The following is an 18,213-nucleotide window of genomic DNA, read 5'->3' on the forward strand; positions in this document are numbered from 1 at the left end:
GCAGGCACGTGAAGCATTGACTACCCGTTTCTTTTTCTTCTGTGGGTAGCCTCTGTTTGCTCTCTATTGGCTGTTCTTCCCATTATTCATTTATAAGCAGCCTTTTTAAAAATTAGGATGTTTTAGATGTTGCAAATATTTTCTCCCAATGTCACTTATCTTTGTTCACTTTTTAAACGGCAGTATTTCCCATAGATATTTGAAAATTTTCATGAGGGCAAGTATATCAGCCTTTTCTTTTATGGCTTTTGAATTTCATGTAGTGCTTAGGAAGGCTTTCTCCATTCCAAAATCATGACAATCCCATTTTTCCCCAATATTTTTATAGTTCCATTTCTTCTTTAGGAATCAGACTTCGTGTTCTCTGATGGACAGCTAACTGATCTAGCACCATGAACTAATACCACCCCTCCTGCTGATGTGGAATGCCACTTTCATCATAAATTCTTTTTTTTTTTTTTTAAGATTTTATTTATTTATTTGACAGGCAGAGACACAGTGAGAGAGGGAACACAAGCAGGGGGAGTGGGAGAGGGAGAAGCAGGCTTCCCGCAGAGCAGGGAGCCCGATGCGGGGCTCGATCCCAGGACCCTGTGATCATGACCTGAGCTGAAGGCAGACGCTCAACGACTGAGCCACCCAGGCGCCCCTCATCATAAATTCTTAAAGATAACAGAGGTTGGTTTCTGGCCTTGGTTCATATTATGACTTCACAGTGCCTTTCTTCAGCAACGGGCCACAGAAATGCACATGCACGTATTCTGCGTGGCCAGACGGTGGCCGCCTGGAGGACATGCACATACTGCCCCCTGGGGGCTACCACTGAGCTCCAGGCCTTTGTTGCAATGCAAAGACGTGGGCCTGGTGTGGCCGGATTTTCCAAGTTTTCAAGAGGTGTATATGCAATCTCGTTTTGAGAGTGACAGTGGTGATTGTTTTAAGTTTCACACACAAACCACATCCGCACCCTGAAAGCATCTGGTGGTGCCCCAGTAGCCTCTGTTCCAGATGCTGAAACGCAGAGTAAGGCCACGCCGGGTCTTGGTGTCCACCTCTAACTCTCTCCCACCACCAATATTACGAAGTAAGAGGGGAAGGAAGAGTGGCGATGCAGCAGCTCAGGAAACCTGGGTTATCTGTAGCCCCTCCCCAGGGAAGTCGGAGATGCTGAGCCTCCTCTCACCTCTCACCCGCACGGTCCATGATGCGGTTCCTGGTCTGCCCGGCAACCATGAGGTGGCAGGTCAGCATGAGGGTGGGTAACAACAGTCGAGCCAGGCCTCCAAGAGACCCTGCCAGGTGACAAAGGAGCAATGCAGAGTGAGGTCCCGGCCAAGGATGGAGCAAGATTGTGGCCCCCGGAAACAAGGTGGAAGGTGCGATCACCTCCTTCCTAATAATAATCATGTAGCCTCCCTGCAACACCGTTTAACCAGCAAAGGAAGGGCAGAGGCCTCCAGCTTTCATGTGGGAGACCGGCCCCGCTGGTAGCAAGGACAACTCACGTGGTAGAACTTCAGTGTTTAGACAAAGGCCTTCACATTCTCTCACGAGTTCTCACAACCACCCTGTGAAGCAGGCAGTGTCTCGCCCTCTGTAGGTGGTAGGGGTAGGTCCTGCCCCTTATGGAGGAGGAAACTGGCTTGAGGGGCCATCAGTATGGGCTTTGGATGGCTCCAGGATATGCGGGAAGGGTGCATGGGGGAATAAAGACCAGGCCCCCCTCCTTCCTGTGCCCATCTCTGCAGAACCATTCGTTCCCATGACAAATCCTTACTGAACACCTCCGAAAGGCTAGGCATTCGTCTAGGCCGTGGGAACACAGCAGTACACAGATCCAGGGCATTATCCTTCTCCTTGGCCAGGTCAGTTCTTCTTACCCTGAACCATGACCCAGACTGGCCCTTGCTCTAGTCTTCTCTGGCCGGAGCAGGGACCTCTGGCCCATATTTGCCCCTTGCTCCAGAGTCTCTGGTGACCGGTCATTTCCTGGAATGTACTGACCTCTTCCAGAAAGACACGCTTTTCTATTCTTGAGGCAGAGACAACTGGCAGACTCAGACCCAAATCCCAGCCATGTCTTAATTCTGGCCAACTTTTAAAATATGTTCCAGGCAGGTCACACCATTCCCTAGGCGTGCCGTTCTGAGAGCAGGGATGGCACCTATGGTTTTTCTTGAAGCTGGAAATAGAGTGCAGGTGCCGAGGTGGCCAGTCTCCAGGGTATGCTGGACCAACCTCTTTTCTTGTTACTTGTGCTTCATCTACATCTTCTCCTCTGATGCTCCCAATTTTGGGGGTATTGTCTGAGGAGCAGGATTTGGCAGGAGAAGGAATGCGTGGGAGATATATGGAGGGCACCACCACCAGCTCTATACACTTAAGACCCCATCAGTTCATATTCTGCAGGCAAATACACCCTTCTTCTGACGGTAGTTGGTAGAACTGTCCCCCAGAAAGATATGCCCAGGGCCAAACCCCCAATACCTGCGTATCTGACCTCACTTGGAAAAAGGGTCTCTGCAAATATAATTACGGGGAGGCTCTCGAGATGAGATCATCCTCGACTGGGGTGGGCCTTAAACTCAAAGACGTGGATTTGGTATCCAATAGTGTCCTTCTAAGAGATGGAAAAGGAGAACACACACTGAGACAGAGGGGAGAAGGCCATGTGGAGACCCACAGAAAGACGAGGCAGAGACTGGACTTGTACAAGCCAAGGATTGCCAGCAACCACCAGAGGAAGGAGAGGGGCATGGGATGGACTCTTCCTCAGGGCCCCCAGAAGGAGCAAACCCTGCTGACACCCTGATTCTGAACTTTTGGCCCCCAGAACGATGAGAGAATAAATTCCTGCTGTTCTAGGCTGCCAGGGTTGTGGTTGTTTGTCATGGTGGCCCCAGGTCACAGACCCGACCCGTTTTTCCCCTTTGAGCAAGGACTGCCACGGACAATTTGACCGATGGGAGAGTCCAGCCTTCACGTTCCTTTCCCCAGGGAATTTGGCAGCATTTCTCAGATGGCCTGGTCACCAGCAGAAGAGGGCCCCCTGTGAGGTGCTGGGCTCTGCAGCTTCCGGAGCGGAGGGATTGAGGTCCTCATCCATATCAGATCTGTCTGCTCCAACCTCAGCCCTTTCTTCCTGCCTGATCCAAAGGCTACTTTCTAGCTGTTCTTCGGCAATTTCCAGGTCCTCCTCTGTTTGTAAGACAGCCACAGTTTCCCGGGGTAAGTCTGAGGAATACAGCCCGAGTTTAGCCTTAAAACCAAACATTGCTTCATATGGACTTCGCTGCAGGGACATGTCAAACAGCTGATTCTTCACCATCTGCATGAATCTCAGGCCTTCGGCCCAGCGACGTGAGTGGTTACTCTGCATCCAGGCATTTATCATGTTCTTGACGTCATGGCTGGCTTGCTCCAGGGAGCCCGGGCCCTGGCCAGGGTGCTGCTTACCACACACCATCTTTAGGTCCGGCCATACTTCATTGAGCTCATGAACAACCTGGTTTGTGAACTCCACGCCACTGCCAGAGTCTAAAACGCTAGGTGTACCAAGAATCGTGAAAATGTCCAATAGGACACTGACCACCTCATGGGCCTGCTTCGCTTTTAACGGCCGTAAAATAATAAACTTGGTCAAGTGGTCCTGGTAATATAAAATAAACTTGAACTCACCATCGGCATTTGACTGCATGTCAAGTACTTCAACTTGGCATCTGGAGTCAGTGTCCTTAAAAGCCATGGGCCTGGGGGCAAGACCTCTCTTGGGTACCGGGTTCTTCTGGTGGCACTGTTTACAGAGTGTCAGATACAAGACAATGACCTCTTTGGTGACATTCCCGTATTTTCCTTGTAGCTCTTTGAGCATGCGTGTCCGCCCGCCGTGCCCAATATTGAGATGCGTATCATGGAGAATATCAAACAACTCTTCCTTATGCACGTAATACCGAATTCGATCCCGTTCTCCATGGGTCGCCTCTATCAGTTTCTCTGTGCCTTGCACAGAGATCACGTCGTATTTTGCTGCACGGCGGTAGTCACGCGAGGACTTCTTCCCCTTTTCCTTAGCTTCCTTGACTTCCTTTATCGTTTGAAAGTACTTTTCTTTGGAAAATACCTTGCTATTGTAACTTTTGCTTTCTACTAACTTTGTCACGCTTTTAAGAAACTTTTCTCTCATGTTATATATCTCCATTTCCAGATCACTTGTAGCGGAAACACCAGGGGGGTCATTTCCAGCTTTCTGGGGCATCGTGGAGAACTGTAAGAAGGAGCCTAAGAAAGGGAGAGAGAAAACGGAGTTAAAATCGCCGATATTCCTTCTAGGAGACTTTCCCTCCGCAGTTCCTCATTCTTCCATCTGATTTTTGAAGATTACCACACAGAAGAAAGATAACATAGTATAAAGCGATAACAGAATAAAGCAACTAGGAAGCCAACTAAGATCGCTCAAAACCAGAGCAGGTCAAAAGAATTTTAAGATATATATACAAATATGTAGTAATTTTAGACTTCAGGCAAACAGAAGAAATGAAACTGTTAGCTCATAAAGTGAAACCTAATTAACTGGTCTTTATTTATTAATCGAATAGGAGAGAGGATACATGGAAATGCTTAAGGCAGTAGACAAATATCCTCCCTCAGTAACTTTTAAAATAATATAAATGGAAGAATGTTGCTGGAAGGTACCACATGATGAGAGCAAACTCTGAACTTGAAGTTAGGAAGGCTAAAAAGCCAACAATTTTTTTTTTAAATTTTTTAAAGATTTTATTTATTTGAGAGAAAGAGTGAGAGAGAGAGAGAAAGAGCTCATGAGCAGGGGGAGAGGGAGAAGCAGGCTCCCCACTGAGCAGGGAGCCTGATACGGGACTCGATCCCAGGACCCTGGGATCATGACCTGAGCCTAAGGCAGCCGCTTAACTTACTGAGCCACTCAGGTGTCCCCAACATAATTAATTTCTTGTGGCTGAAGAGTCTGTGCTCATTTTAGGAGAATCAAGGAGAAAGTAGTGGGAACTTTTTGAATGATAGTTTTCCCCTTTTGATGGTACAGGGGGTTAGTGAATGAAGATTCTGAGTCCTTACCCTGAGGGACCACGTTCTCGTAACTGTCCAGCATTGTGTCCCTGCAGCAGACCTTTCAAACAGTTCCAGTCTTTGGTCATCTCCTCAGATGTCGCTACCTCTTGAAATGACACCAGCTGCTGCCACAGGGACCATTCCTGGGGCCTGGGCTACGGAGCGGCCGCAGCAGGACTGGGGGAGAGACAGTGGAGGGTACCAGGAATGAAGGCAGCCAGCATAACTGACTTGGAATGTGAGTCACGTGAATATTACAAGGAAGGTAACAGAAGTCAGGAAATGGTCTCCTATCCAACCAGATGAGTCCAGCTTCGTGGCTGAGGAAAACAAGTTCTGCCCTCCTGGGAGGTCTGCAGGCCTAGACTGTTTTGACCCTGCCTGAGCTGAGGCCCACATACTTCCAGAACAAAGCAGAGAGTCCCAGTGAACTTGAGTATTCCAGGACTGGGAGAAACCTTCCGGTACAGGCCTGATGGCCCTGAATAGAGGTGGCAGGGTCTGTTTCCAGAAATGGAAAAACTGCACCTATGTGCATAGAGATTTGTCAGGAGATTATCATGCCAAAAAGAGGTACGCCAGATGGTCCACACTCCACCAAGATCGGAGAATTCCTCAGGGAGTGAGCTTGACAATCAACTTGAGATTCCTTAGGACCACTCCAGGTTGTAGGATGGTGATGCGGCCAGGGAAAGAGTTCACATGATGATAACAGGGGTAACAACAATTGGGGGAAAACAAGATCCCTGGAATCCCAGCCATCAGATGCAGAGCCGAGGGGCAGGGCAGAATCCTGAAAAGCAGAGAAAGATGAGAAGGTTTCAAAGCTCTGAGCAAGAGTCTTGGTTAAGCTGAGGTCCTGAAGGTTCTCCATTGAAAAGGCTTCAAACTCCCATGCTCAGCATCACTGGATTCTAAGACACTGCTGACTATAAAACCACTGACTTTCTGATGACTTTCTTTTGAGGGGAAAAAGCAGAGAACCTACGTTAAATGAACACATCCAAATTAACTATGTTGGAAAACATACATTTTAGTGTTGAAGAAATAGAATGTTTGCAAACGCTGTTTAAGTCTGAGCTCAAGATCCTCAGTGTAAACGGACATTTTAAAGGCTCTGAGGGCGCCTGGGTGGCTCAGTCAGTTAAGTGTCTGCCTTCGGCTCAGGTCATGATCCCAGGGTCCTGGGATTGAGTTCCGTGTCAGGCTCCCTGCTCAGCGGGAAGCCTGCTTCTCCCTCTGCCTGCCCCTCCCCCTGCTTGTACACTCTCTCTGTCAAATAAATAAAAATATTTTAAAAAATAAAGGCTCTGAGAAGTTCTGCAGTAAATAAACCAGTTTGTTTCATCTACTAGTCACAATTATTTACTGCTTTTTAAGACTTATTTGACAGAGAGAGGGACTGCAAAGGAAGGAAAAGCCTCATCTCCATCCTATAAAAGAATGAAGACAGGCTGGAAATAATTCATGATCAAAAGATGCAAAATCTCAGTCTTTAATATGAGATACGGTCCTTATACTATGCCCGGTAAAGCCAGTTAGCTAACAGACCTATTTTGGTTAGTCCATCAGTGTTTGTTTTTTGAAGAGTGAGAATGATTTACCTATACGTTCAGATGGGGGGGGATTTCATAGAAGAATCTTGACCGACCTTCTTGGATTTTGGGAGCACCTGGCCACCCTGGGAGCTTTGCTGCTTGGCTGGTTGCAGCTCTGGTTAGAAGAGCCTGCACTCTCCCGTTTCCCAGCGTCTCCAGGCGCCCTAGTAACGTGTCCGCCTTATCTGCCCATCCCTGCGGTTATCTAGGTCTTCAACACCTGTTCCACAGCAGCATGCAAGAACTGGGTTGCGTTTCCCGGCGCGATCTGTGACGGTGGGGTGACTGATAAACGACCTTGGTTAGAGCCAACCGGAGCCGTCTCCCTTCCTCACCCACCTGGGAGTCTTCGCTTTGGCGTCGCAGACCCGGCAGGTCCTCTCACCGGTCTTGCGAACCCCGCCCAGCTCAGCTCAGCCGCCTCCCTGCTGCATCCGGCGGCTCCAGCCGATTGCCACCTCTCCGTCCTCTGGAGAGCCCGGGCTCTGGAGCACTTTATTTTGCGTTTGTAGTCGACTGGTTCAGGTGTACGCAGCCGAGCAGGTAGGGGCTGGGCCAAGGGATTCAGAGCCGAGGCGAGAGATGCTCGGAGGACGTCAGGCAGACACTCGGCGCACGGGTGCCGCGGCAAGGCCGCGCACGGGAGGGCAGATTACTGGGGCTTCGTCGGCTCCCTCGGCCACAACCGGGCGAGGTACTGGTTTCCGGACGCAGACGCGGGGATAACGCAGATGAAGCGCTTCGCCGAGCTGCCCCGCACGTCCCGGCGGACAGCCCGTCCGCTCCTGGGGAGCAGCCTCCCCAGCGTGCGTGGCCTCCTCCCTGCACCCCCGCGGGCTCGGCGCCCCCCCCTGCACCCCCCGTCCGCTCCTGGGGAGCAGCCTCCCCAGCGTGCGTGGCCTCCTCCCTGCACCCCCGCGGGCTCGGCGCCCCCCTGCACCCCCGCGGGCTCGGCGCCCCCACCCCCACCCCGCCCCGCCCCGAGGGCGGCCAGTTCGGGGCTGAACCAATGAGCGAGGCCGGGGAGAGGCGGGAGGGCCGGCGGCCCTCGAACCCAGGCCGGTCGGGGGGGGACGAGAGAGGCCCGGGCGGCGAGGGCGAAGCGCCGGGGGCCGCGGCGTCGGGGCCCTTCCGCTCCCACCCCGCCGCTGGCCCGACTCCAGCCGCCGCCACACCTCCCGCCGGCGCCGCCGCTCGCACCGGAAGCCGCTCCGCGCGGCCGGAAGCCCCGCCCCCGACGCCGCGGGCCGCCCGGCATCCTCGCCACGCTCCGGACGGGGTCCCGCGAGGGTCCCGCGCCGCCTGTCGTTTGGCGGTCCCGGGGCTGGGGGTGCCTGCGCAGAGCGAGCCACTGACCCCGGCCCCCCGCGGCAGAACCGGTGATTTTCCCCACGTTGTTGCAAAGCCTGCAGCCTGGGAAGTTGGGAAAGGAAGCTGCAGTCTCCTCTCTGCCTCTGGAAGCTTCATCCAAAACGAGTCCAGCTACGGCACCCGCTTACGGAGCCCGGGAGCCCCGAGAACCTACGTTTCAGATGAACATTTCTTACTTCAGACTGCAACCTGAGCATTTCCGCTCCGAGATTTTGGCGTGATGGCACCCCTCCGGGCGGCATCGGCGCACCCAAGACGGTAGGGAACAGCCGGGGACAGCGGTCCGTCCAGGCGCTGCCGCGAATCGCAGCGGCTCCTCGCTTCTACACAGGCAATGTCCCTTTTACGCAAAAAACCCTGGGAGCACGCCAAACGCACACTTACACACTCGTCGCCCAACACGGCAGGCTCAAGGCAGTAGCCCACAGGGCTTTTATCTGGGCCTCTCAGTGAGCCGCCTGTCCCCCTAATGCTGCCTGCTGTAAAAAGGGGGAAAACCCCACTATCAGCCCCAGTTTCAGGATTTTGTTACTCTCGATGATTAAAGAGCCGGTGCCCAGGGCGCCTGGGTGGCTCAGTCGGTTAAGCGACTGCCTTCGGCTCAGGTCACGATCCTGGAGTCCCCGGATTGAGTCCCATATCGGGCTCCTTGCTCAGCAGGGGGTCTGCTTCTCCCTCTGGCCCTCCCCCCTCTCATGTGCTCTCTCTCAAATAAGTAAAATCTTAAAAAAAAAAAAAAAAAAAAAAAAGAGGTGGTGCCCAAATGGAAAAACCCACTCTACTTAGGATTTTTCTTTAGCAGAATCAAGCCACAGGACGGGGCAGCCTGCCTCCAGGGAGCAAATGCCACCGACCTCCCGAAAACCCATCCAGTGGAAGGGAGGTGGTATTCCCCAAGCACCGCACAGGAAGTAAAGGCTCTTCGTTTTAACAGTTTTTATTTCAAGTCGCACATAAGATTACTTTACTCCTGCATCTTCTCAATTGTTTCTTCCTTATATTTGCCCTTTTCCTTTCCTACTTGGCGAGATTTGGCTTTACGTTCAAGGATCTTTTTGCGGTCTTTGTCCAGTTTTAGTCTGGTGATAACCACCTGCAGAAAAACAAAACACTTCTAAGCTTTACACAGTTACCAGCTTCACAGGCTAACCAAGTCATACACATTGTTGTTTCTACTATTACTTGAGAATCATCAAGTTGGAATGTAACTGTAGCTTCGACCCACAAAACCACAGTACAGATATCTTGTTGTGACCAATCTAATTGTTAAAGGTCTCCAGGTGATGGTGGATTTAGGTCTTATGAAGGAAGGCGAGGAACGGGAAAAGGGCAATAAACCAGGTCTGGGAACACAGCATAAAACGAACCAAAAGAGAAAATTGCTGCCATTATGGAGCCTGTACTTTATATGGGGACAGAGAAAACAAAGTTAAGTGGAGGTATGTCAGGCTCTGATACAGAGAAACAGGGCAATATGGGGGAGGACAGCTGACGAGCAGGGGCTAAGTCCTACGGGGTGATTAAAAAAGGCCCAAGAGACAAGGCTACATGAGGACACCTGAAACCTCGAGCGTGTTACAGTGAGACGTCCAACGTCAGTACTGTATGATGTTGGGGACATGTGGAACCGTAAAAAGTCCAACTGTGACAACAAGAATAAAATGGTCAGTAAGGGATGGGGGACAGGACAGATGTTAAGGGTATAAACTTACAAACCGTAAGTGCTACAGAAATAATGTGCAGCAGTGATACATACACAATATTGTCTCATAATCATCAAACTTGCTAAGAGACCAGAACTTCGTTACTCCAACTACTAAAAATAGTTACGTAGTATGTTAGAAGTGCTAATTATCGCTACAATGCCAATCCTTTTATATACAAATCTACCAAACTAACATCTATCTTACACACCTTGAATTTACACATTAGGTCAAATGTATTTCATTAATAGAAAACAAAAAAGACAAACACCTGAAAAGAAAGGTGAACATCTGAGGAAAGTGACGAATTGTTTTGGTAAAAGTACAGCAAGTACAAAGGTCCAGAGGCAGGAGAACTTAAAAAAAAGTTTTAGAGGTGCGCGTTTTTCAAGTGAGCCTAAGACTCAACCGGAGAGCTTGTTAAAACAGATCCCTGGATCCTGCCCCCAGTAAAGCTGGGGACAGAATCTGGAATTCTGTCAAGTGGCCAGGTGATGTAACAGCAGACACAGTGAGTAGCCGCAAGGCTGTGGGAGGCGCGAGGCGGCCGGCAGACTAGGTCACAAAGAGGGGCCGTCTACAAGTGGCTGGTGAGGGGGTCAAGGAAGGCCTTGTAGGCCACACTGGAAACAGATGGGATTCTGGGTATAACGTGCACCAGCCAATGGGTGGGGTGGAGATATAAACAATAAATGGCATTTTTGTCCTGAACAAATGGGAGGATAGAGCTGCCATACACTGCGATGGTGGCAAACCGTGGACCAAATCTTAAGTCTGAACACATCAGGTTTGAGGTTATCAATCAGGAATCCAAAATAAGATAACTGAGTCCTCTGCCTTTAGAGGCCTGAAGTCCTTAGACTGAAATAAAGAGATGAAGACGATCACTGAGCCACAGCGAAGGAAACTGTTACGTCCCATGCTGTGCTACCTTGGAAGGACTAAGAAGCTATCCCTGGATTGGTGACCCGGACCACAGCTGATCTACTGGTGTTTCAGACACAGGACTGGCGAAGGCTAGAAATCGGCAAAGTCCTTGCTCTCAGGAGACACATACTAAAGGAATTAAAGGGAAGTGTCATGATGCTTATAATCCACTGGGGGTAGGGAAAATATTACTAGGAATTCCAGGTGAAAGAGATGCAGGAATTTTGCCACACCAATCCTTCAGCTTTCCCGTACTTCGGAAAAAACAGATTTATGGCAGCATAACATCTTTTAAAAATTGGAAGAGAGAAATTAAAGAGACTGAAATAGCAGAGAATTCATATCCAAGTCCCGAACAGGTACGTACTATGGAAAACAGACCGGATTTTTCTATCCTGGCTCAAACACTACCACTACCCATGACAAGATCTTAGTTTCTGGGCTTCAGTTTTTTTCCCCATTAATACTTTGCAGGGTTGTAAAGCTGCCACACTGATTACTTGGCTTTATCTTTTTAAGATTAAATTTTTGGGGGTGTGGGAGGAGAGCCAGCAAGAGAGCACTAGCGAGACAGCACATAGTGGGAGGGGGCAGAGGGAAAGTGAGTCTCAGTCATACTGTGCTGAGCGGGGAGCCCGAAAGGAGGGCTCGATCTCATGACCTGAGCCAAAACCAAGAGTCAGACACTTAACTGACTGAGCCACCCAGACGCCCTGTTTACTTGGCTTTAATACTAGAAGTGAAGAGGCTACCAGCTCCATTTAATAGGAAAACCACCCTATTTCCTGGATGTTAAGATTTGTTCACAGTAGCTTTTGCGAGAAAGGTAACATGGCCCTGCAAACAAGCCATCACATCTGCCAACACTTCCTGTACTTTCCTTCTCTTCTCGCGAGCATTCTCAACAACACCTACCTTGCTAGGGTGAATGCCCACATGGACGGTTGTGCCGTTTGCCTTCTCTCGCTGCACTCGTTCAATGTAGATGACGTACTTCTTCCTGTAAACCTGGACTACTTTGCCAATCTGCTGACCTTTGTAGTGTCCTCGCACAACCTAAATGTAAGTTCAAAAAGAACAGAAATATTAAGATTAACCTTGGGAACCAGGAAAGCTACAAATCACATAAACATCCTTCACTCTATCAGATACGGAAGTCCTTTCAATTTTGAATAATGGAAACGTTCCAATAATTCCCTCTGGCTTTAGCCTGCCAATAAGCCATGTCCCCGTATAAATCTAGTGATGGACAGGGCATCCGTCAACTGGGAGTCCACAAGCAGCTGTGGGCTTGGTAAAAGGTCAAAAGAGCCCGCTTTGGCTTTTCGTAGCAGGTTGACAACAAGGAACTTTACTCCATCTCAAAGGAAGCCAGAGGCCACAAGATCAAATCCACAACCCATTAACATGTCCAACCCGGTGCCAGAGAGGGCAGCAGCCAAGTACGTATGGGAGCCGTTCTTTCCCAACGTCTAAGTTTCCTACCCCAGAGTCCTAGTGATCCTCAGTTTGTCAGGAAGCAACAGAAAGTGCTTCTGCACAGATGCTTCTTTCCAGCTGCAGATTTTCGCGCGTTAAGAGATCTTGAAAACAGAGACCACCGGGCAAATCTAGCACCAGTCCAGTGGCAACCAATGGCTGTCGCCAACCCACACCACTACCTGGGGACTGGTTTTCTATTTAAATGGGCGTTAACCTCCTCAAATACTAGGGCCAGGCAGGCTGCTTTAGAGACTTGCCTGAATCTTGTAATCAACAGCTGCAGGCTACAGCTAGGAAAACACGTATAGAGATTTTCACTTAAATCGATTTGACAAGTTATTCACTGGTAAACACAAAACCACCATATAAAATGATGGTTCGGTCAGGGCTTCCGTATCTGGGTCTTGATTCAACTCAGTGAACTGGTCCTCAAACGCAGCTCTGGTGACCAACCACACCGAGAAAAAGCTCATCACAAAGGAACGTGCTGGTTCTGAACCACCTCTCCTCTTCTGGTTGTTATGTCCTCATTCTGATGCTTGGGACAATCGATACTTTTTCCTGTTTGACTCTTTAGCTCCCTTTTGCACTCCTGTTCTGGGAGCAACGTCTCAGGTGCATCACTCCCAGAACGCAATCCCTCTTCCAGGTCTGGTGTGCGGGACATCCGCCAAGATGACCCCAACGTGGTACCGACCTGCACTTCGTCATCCTTCCGGATGGGCATGGATCGAACGTTGTACTTCTGTCTCAGCTCTTTGGAAAGAGGGGAAGACATGATCTTCCTGCGAATGTGGGAAGGTGCATTGAAATGCCGCTTTCGGTTCTTGCTCCGGTCAGAAGTCACAAAGGGATTAAACTTCATTTTGGCTAAAGATAAAAGTAAAAAGACACGCCAACCCTTAAATGATCACAATCTCGTCCAGTTTCCAAACAGGTCACAGCAACTTTCACCTTGAGAGACTGGAAAGCCCACGGAAACGGTCATGTTCCACCGGGATGTTTTCTGTTATTTGTTTATGGGATAAAGAATTCCCCGGGGCACCTGGGTGGCTCAGGGCACGATCCCAGGGTCCTGCGTAGGGCTCCCTGCTCAGCGGGGAGTCTGCTTCTCCCTCTCCTGCTCTGCCTGCCGCTCCCCCCTGCTTGTGCTAATAAAAAATCTTAAAAAAAAATAAAATAAAATTCTCCATCAGTAACACACTTGCTTCACTTCACACCCTCCAAACTCTTGCAATCAGACAGACAAGACGGGGCTCGCATCTCCGATGCGCGAAGGCAAAACAGACCCACAACTCAGTTATTCAATCAGAACACCACGCTTTGCAAAGACCAACCAACGTCAATACGCTACGGACTCGGGTGTGAGCACATTCAGCTCCCTACAAAATGCATCGGCTCCTTCGTCCCCAAGCCCGGGAAGGGCTGCACATCTCGGGGCCCAAAAGCCGCCTCCTGGGCGACCGCGGCCTCCAAGTTCCCTGGCTTTACCAGGAAGTTATTTCGAGGCCATTCTTTAAGAAACTACGCCGTCTAGACCTGTCTCCAGCCCCGCAGAACCCTTCCCCTCCAGAAGCCGATACCGAGTTCCCAAACCCCCCTTCCTCCTCCCTTCCCGGGCTCGGCGGCCCCCAAGCTTGCGGGAGAACAGGTCGAGACCATCCTGGCCCCTCTCCCTGGCTGCTATTCGTCCGCCGGGAGAACATCGGGCCCCTGGGGTCAAAAGACATCGCGCCCCCGAACGGATGGCCGTGGATTGCTCGCGCCGGCACGGCCAAAACTCACCCGCTGCCCCTTCAGCGATGGCCCCAAGAGGGAAGAGAGCCCCACGTCACTTCCGGTTCTGTAAGTTGACTAGAGATCTCGCGAGACCGATCATCTCTCGGCGCGAGAGAGGCGCGGGGTTTGAACGAGAAGAGGAAACTGGGAAAGAAATTGATGACTAGTGTCCCCCGGCGGCGTGGAGGGGAACTGCAAGGAACTGCAAAGCTGCCTTTTCTAGGGCCCGGTGCCTCCCTTGGGAGACCTGGGTTCTGCCCCCGGGTGCTCCCGGGCTGGGAGCACCCCGGGCTGGTGGCGGAGGCTGTTCAGGGTGTGACTGTCCCGGTGGTGAGGGCGTGGTGAGGGAGCGGGTGCCCCATTCGCCGGGAAAGGGCAGGTTTTACTAGCGGCCGCCGGGTGACGCCGGGCCTGCGGCCGCCGGTCACCTCGGCTCGGTGGACACGGCTCGTGGCGCGGGCGTATCGAGGGCGCCGGGCTTTCGATGAGCTGGCTGCCGCCCCGCCCCGCGATCCGTCCCTGCCCCACGAGCTCGCAGGTGATGCCCAGGGTGCCGGCCCGAGACCCCACTTGGAAGGAGGCCTTTGCAAGCGGAGAGCTGTGCCCCTTTCTGAATGCTACTGCCCGCTGTCCTTCGGTTCAGGGTCTGATGGAAGCGGGGCGGGGGACGGGGTGCGCTCCCCTGCAAACGGATGCTGGGGCAGGCTGCGGGGGCGGGGGGTGAGCGCCTGCAGTTTGCCTGGCCGCGCACCTGGTGGGGGATCCTTTTCTGTCGAATGACTAAATGCATTGTCATGGAATGAATGCTGCGGTGTCATACTAACGGAAGACACACGTTTCATGATAATTCGTAAGATGTAGTGAGCTTGCTGAGTCCCGGGGACACTCTTCTACTCACTTTACGTTGTTTACTCCTTTAATCCAAATAGCCTTGTGATACTTGGGCAGTATTATCGTTCCCATTATACAGATGGGGTTATTGAGCCACAGAGAAGTGAGAGGAACTCGTGCAAGTTAGGTAGAACACTTAGGTTATAGATGGACCCTTGCAGGCTCTTCCCAGTCCCTTCTGTATATGGTCCCAATTTCTAGGTCTGCATTGGGTCAAGTCAAAGAGTGAGAAACCATGTCCTTGAGGAGCCAGAGTAAAGCCAGTAAATAACATGGGTTTTCATGATTTAAAAAAGTTGTGTTTTAAATATACTGTAAAGAGCCCTAGATTTCATTCTTTTTTTTATTTTTAAGATTTTATTTATTTATTTGATATAGAGAGAGAGAGAGCGCGCACACAAGCAGGGGGAGTGGCAGGCAGAGGGAGAAGCAGGCTCCCTGCTGAGCAGGGATCCCGACATGGGGCTCCATCCCAGGACCCTGGGATCATGACCTGAGCCAAAGTCAGATGCTTAGCCGACTGAGCCAAGCGTCTGACTTTGGCTCAGGTCATGATCCCGAGTCCCAGAACCAAGCCCCACATGGGGCTCCCTGCTCAAGGGGGAGTCGGCTTCTCCCTCTGCTCCTCACCCCGCTCGTGCTCTCTCTCAAATAAATAAATAAAATCTTTTAAAAATTCAGTGAGAATACCTCTACTGCAATTCTTTTTTTTAAAAAATAAACTCTACACCCAACGTGGGGCTCAGACTAACAACCCTGAGATCAAGAGCCACATGCTCTAGGACTGAGTGGCCCTGGCTCCCCTGTAAATTCTTTCCAACAAATGTTTATGCAGCATCTTTTGCAAGCCGGTCCCCGATCTGGACACTGGAGTTGCAAAGTGCAATTGGTTAAAGCTTCTGCCACTGGAAGTTCATTGTCTAAAAGGAGAGATAAGCAGTGAAACTGACAATCAGGGAACCCCCAGGAAAAGTGCTTGATGAGCCTTGCTCTTGGTGCTTCTTCTTCTTCTTCTTTTTTTTTTTTTTTTTAGAGAGAGAGCTCAGGGGGAGAGGCAGAGGAAGAGGGAGGGAGAGAATTTTAAGCAGGTTCCATGCTGAGCCCCTTGCTGGGCTCCTTCTCATCACCCTGAGATCATGACCTGAGCCGAAACCAAGAGTTGGCCGCTCAACCAACGGAGCCACCCAGGCGCCCCGCCCTTGGTGCTTCTGTGCTGTAGGAATAAGAGAGAGCTCTGGGGTCAGGGAAGACTTCTGGGGTGAGATCACCCTTGGCCGAGTTTGGAAGAATATTACAATTAGCTCCATGAGGCGGCAGTGGGAATCGCTGGAGGGAAGTCTTGGAGGTGTGCAGCAGCTTGACGTGGTGGTGGCAGGAGCCAGGTCCTTGTGGCTGGAGAGAGGAGCCTTCAGGGAAAAGCCCACAGGGATCCAGGATGAGCTGAATCTGACTGGGTTGCTGAAAGTTACAGGGAGCCGCTGAACGCTCCTGCCTTCCTACCTTGCCTTCCTTTGGGGTCTTCTCTCTTCTTGTTCTTGGGTTCCCCCAACCCCTCTTTTCTCTCTTTCTTTTTTTAAAGTTTGATTTATTTAAGTAATCTCTACACCCAACGTGGGGCTCGAACTCACAACCCCGAGATCAAGAGTCAAGTGCTCTCCTGACTGAGCCAGCCAGGCACCTATTAACTCCCTCTTCTTCAGGGCTCCCCTATCCTCTCCTCTCTTCCCACAAAGGTCTTCTCTGTTCCCTCATCCTGCCCATCATTCTCTGCTGTCGCCCTTCCCTCCTTAGCTCCACAGCCCCCCTCCCCCATGCAACACTGAGTAACTGAAATTAAACCTCCAGGCCACCATTTGGATAGTGCAATCACTTTATATGGTGTGAAGATTGCCAGGGTACAAATTATACAACACAGATGCAAATTACGGGTAGCCTCGTTGTGGAGTCTGTTTACCTGCATGAAATGTCTCGGCTCCACCCCATGTGACCCTCTGGCCACCTAGCCTGGCTGCTCCATGTCTCTTCCGGACATGCCTCTTACATGATTTGAAAAAGGTCCTTTTAAACGGACTCTTTGGGGTTGTTTCGAGGCTGGTCTTTGTGAAGCCCTAAGACAAACCAACTATCCGGATTCCACACCTAAGTCCCTTGCACTCAACTTTTTTTCCTAGACACCAAACCATCCCATTTATTCCTTCCTTCCTGCTTGCTTGCCTTCGCTCAGGCATTCTTCAAATATTTCTCCAACTCTTACTTTTTTTTTTTTTTAAAGATTTTATTTATTTGAGAGAGAGAGTGAGAGAGAGCATGAGAGGAGAGAGGGTCAGAGGGAGAAGCAGACTCCCTGCCAAGCAGGGAGCCTGATGCGGGACTCGATCCTGGGACTCCAGGATCATGACCTGAGCCGAAGGCAGTCGCTTAACCAACTGAGCCACCCAGGCGCCCTCCAACTCTTACTCTTTACCAAATCCTAAGCCAGGCACTGCGATACAAAAATCAGTAAGATCTAGCCTCCCCTCAAGGAGCGCAGTGTCCAGAAGGAAGAAATGGCCCTGTGAACAAATAGGCATAACAAAGTGTCCCTGGGAAGATAATGGGATGGGTCAATTCTGACTGAGGTTGGGCGTGGGGAAATGTTCACCAGTAACCCTTGAACTGCTTCTGGAAAGCTAGGGAGGAGTTTTCCAGGCAGAGAGCCACCCGAACAAAGGCCCAGAGGTCTGCACCAGCACCACCTGTTGGATCTACCAAGAGTTTGTGTTGAGAATTAGTTTGTACCAGGTAAAAAGAGGATGAGGGAGAGTGAAGATGGGGCCAGATTGTTTTGTGCCACCATGGGGCACCTGGGTGGCTCACTTCGTTGGGCATCTGCCTTCAGCTCAGGTCTTGATCCCAGGATCCTGGGATCGAGCCCCGCATCGGGCTCCCTGCTTGGCGGGGAGTCTGCTTCTCCCTCTCCCTCTGCCTGCCACTCCCCCTGTTTGTGCTCTCTCTCTCTGACAAATAAATAAATAAATCTTTCGTTAAAAAAACGTTATTGTGAGGGGAGGTAGCAAAGTGTGTGTGTGTGTGTGTGTGTGTGTGTGTAAGGGGGATGCCCTTGGATAAGGGGAGGAAGAGAAGAGAAACAGTTTACGTTTAATCCCAGGCATCCATCTGTCTATCTATCTCTTTATCTGATGGTATCTTCCTGTGGTGCCCTGACCTCAGGGGGGTTGCTTAAAGCAAAAGCTTTTACTTGACAGGGCGCCTGGGTGGCTCAGTTGGTTAAGCGACTGCCTTCGGCTCAGGTCATGATCCTGGAGTCCCTGGATCGAGTCCCTGGATCGAGTCCCGCATCGAGTCCCGCATCGAGTCCCGCATCGAGTCCCGCATCG

General features: G+C 50.9%; 2 protein-coding genes across 2 annotated transcripts; both read right to left on the reverse strand.

Annotated features, from left to right (window-relative positions):
- Window positions 1-911: 911 nt before the first annotated feature.
- On the reverse strand, window positions 912-5,329 carry KRBA2 (KRAB-A domain containing 2). Its single transcript, XM_034989579.1, has 2 exons — window positions 5,092-5,329; window positions 912-4,278 (listed from the first exon to the last, which is right to left on the reverse strand). Exons 1-2 carry the CDS (start codon window positions 5,123-5,125, stop codon window positions 3,029-3,031), a joined length of 1,284 nt encoding a protein of 427 aa, XP_034845470.1. The 5' UTR covers window positions 5,126-5,329; the 3' UTR covers window positions 912-3,028.
- A 3,646-nt stretch (window positions 5,330-8,975) lies between these two features.
- On the reverse strand, window positions 8,976-14,091 carry RPL26 (ribosomal protein L26). The gene is made up of 4 exons (XM_034989580.1): window positions 13,952-14,091; window positions 12,864-13,036; window positions 11,600-11,740; window positions 8,976-9,147 (listed from the first exon to the last, which is right to left on the reverse strand). Exons 2-4 carry the CDS (start codon window positions 13,029-13,031, stop codon window positions 9,019-9,021), a joined length of 438 nt encoding a protein of 145 aa, XP_034845471.1. The 5' UTR covers window positions 13,032-13,036; window positions 13,952-14,091; the 3' UTR covers window positions 8,976-9,018.
- Between the last annotated feature and the right edge of the window lie 4,122 nt (window positions 14,092-18,213).

This window comes from Mirounga leonina, unplaced genomic scaffold (genome assembly GCF_011800145.1).
Source record: "Mirounga leonina isolate KUSES-001 unplaced genomic scaffold, KU_Mleo_1.0 Mir_488, whole genome shotgun sequence".
Classification (NCBI taxonomy): domain Eukaryota; kingdom Metazoa; phylum Chordata; class Mammalia; order Carnivora; family Phocidae; genus Mirounga; species Mirounga leonina.

Excerpts from the sequence above, each read along its gene's own strand:
- KRBA2 (XM_034989579.1), bottom strand. The coding sequence starts at position 5,125 with ATGCTGGACAGTTACGAGAACGTGGTCCCTCAGG. Across the intron at positions 4,279-5,091 it reads CGAGAACGTGGTCCCTCAGG|GCTCCTTCTTACAGTTCTCC; the intron begins GTAAGGACTCAG and ends TCCCTTTCTTAG.
- RPL26 (XM_034989580.1), bottom strand. The coding sequence starts at position 13,031 with ATGAAGTTTAATCCCTTTGTGACTTCTGACCGGAGCAAGAACCGAAAG. Across the intron at positions 11,741-12,863 it reads GGAAGGATGACGAAGTGCAG|GTTGTGCGAGGACACTACAA; the intron begins GTCGGTACCACG and ends ACTTACATTTAG. Across the intron at positions 9,148-11,599 it reads TGGGCATTCACCCTAGCAAG|GTGGTTATCACCAGACTAAA; the intron begins GTAGGTGTTGTT and ends GTTTTTCTGCAG.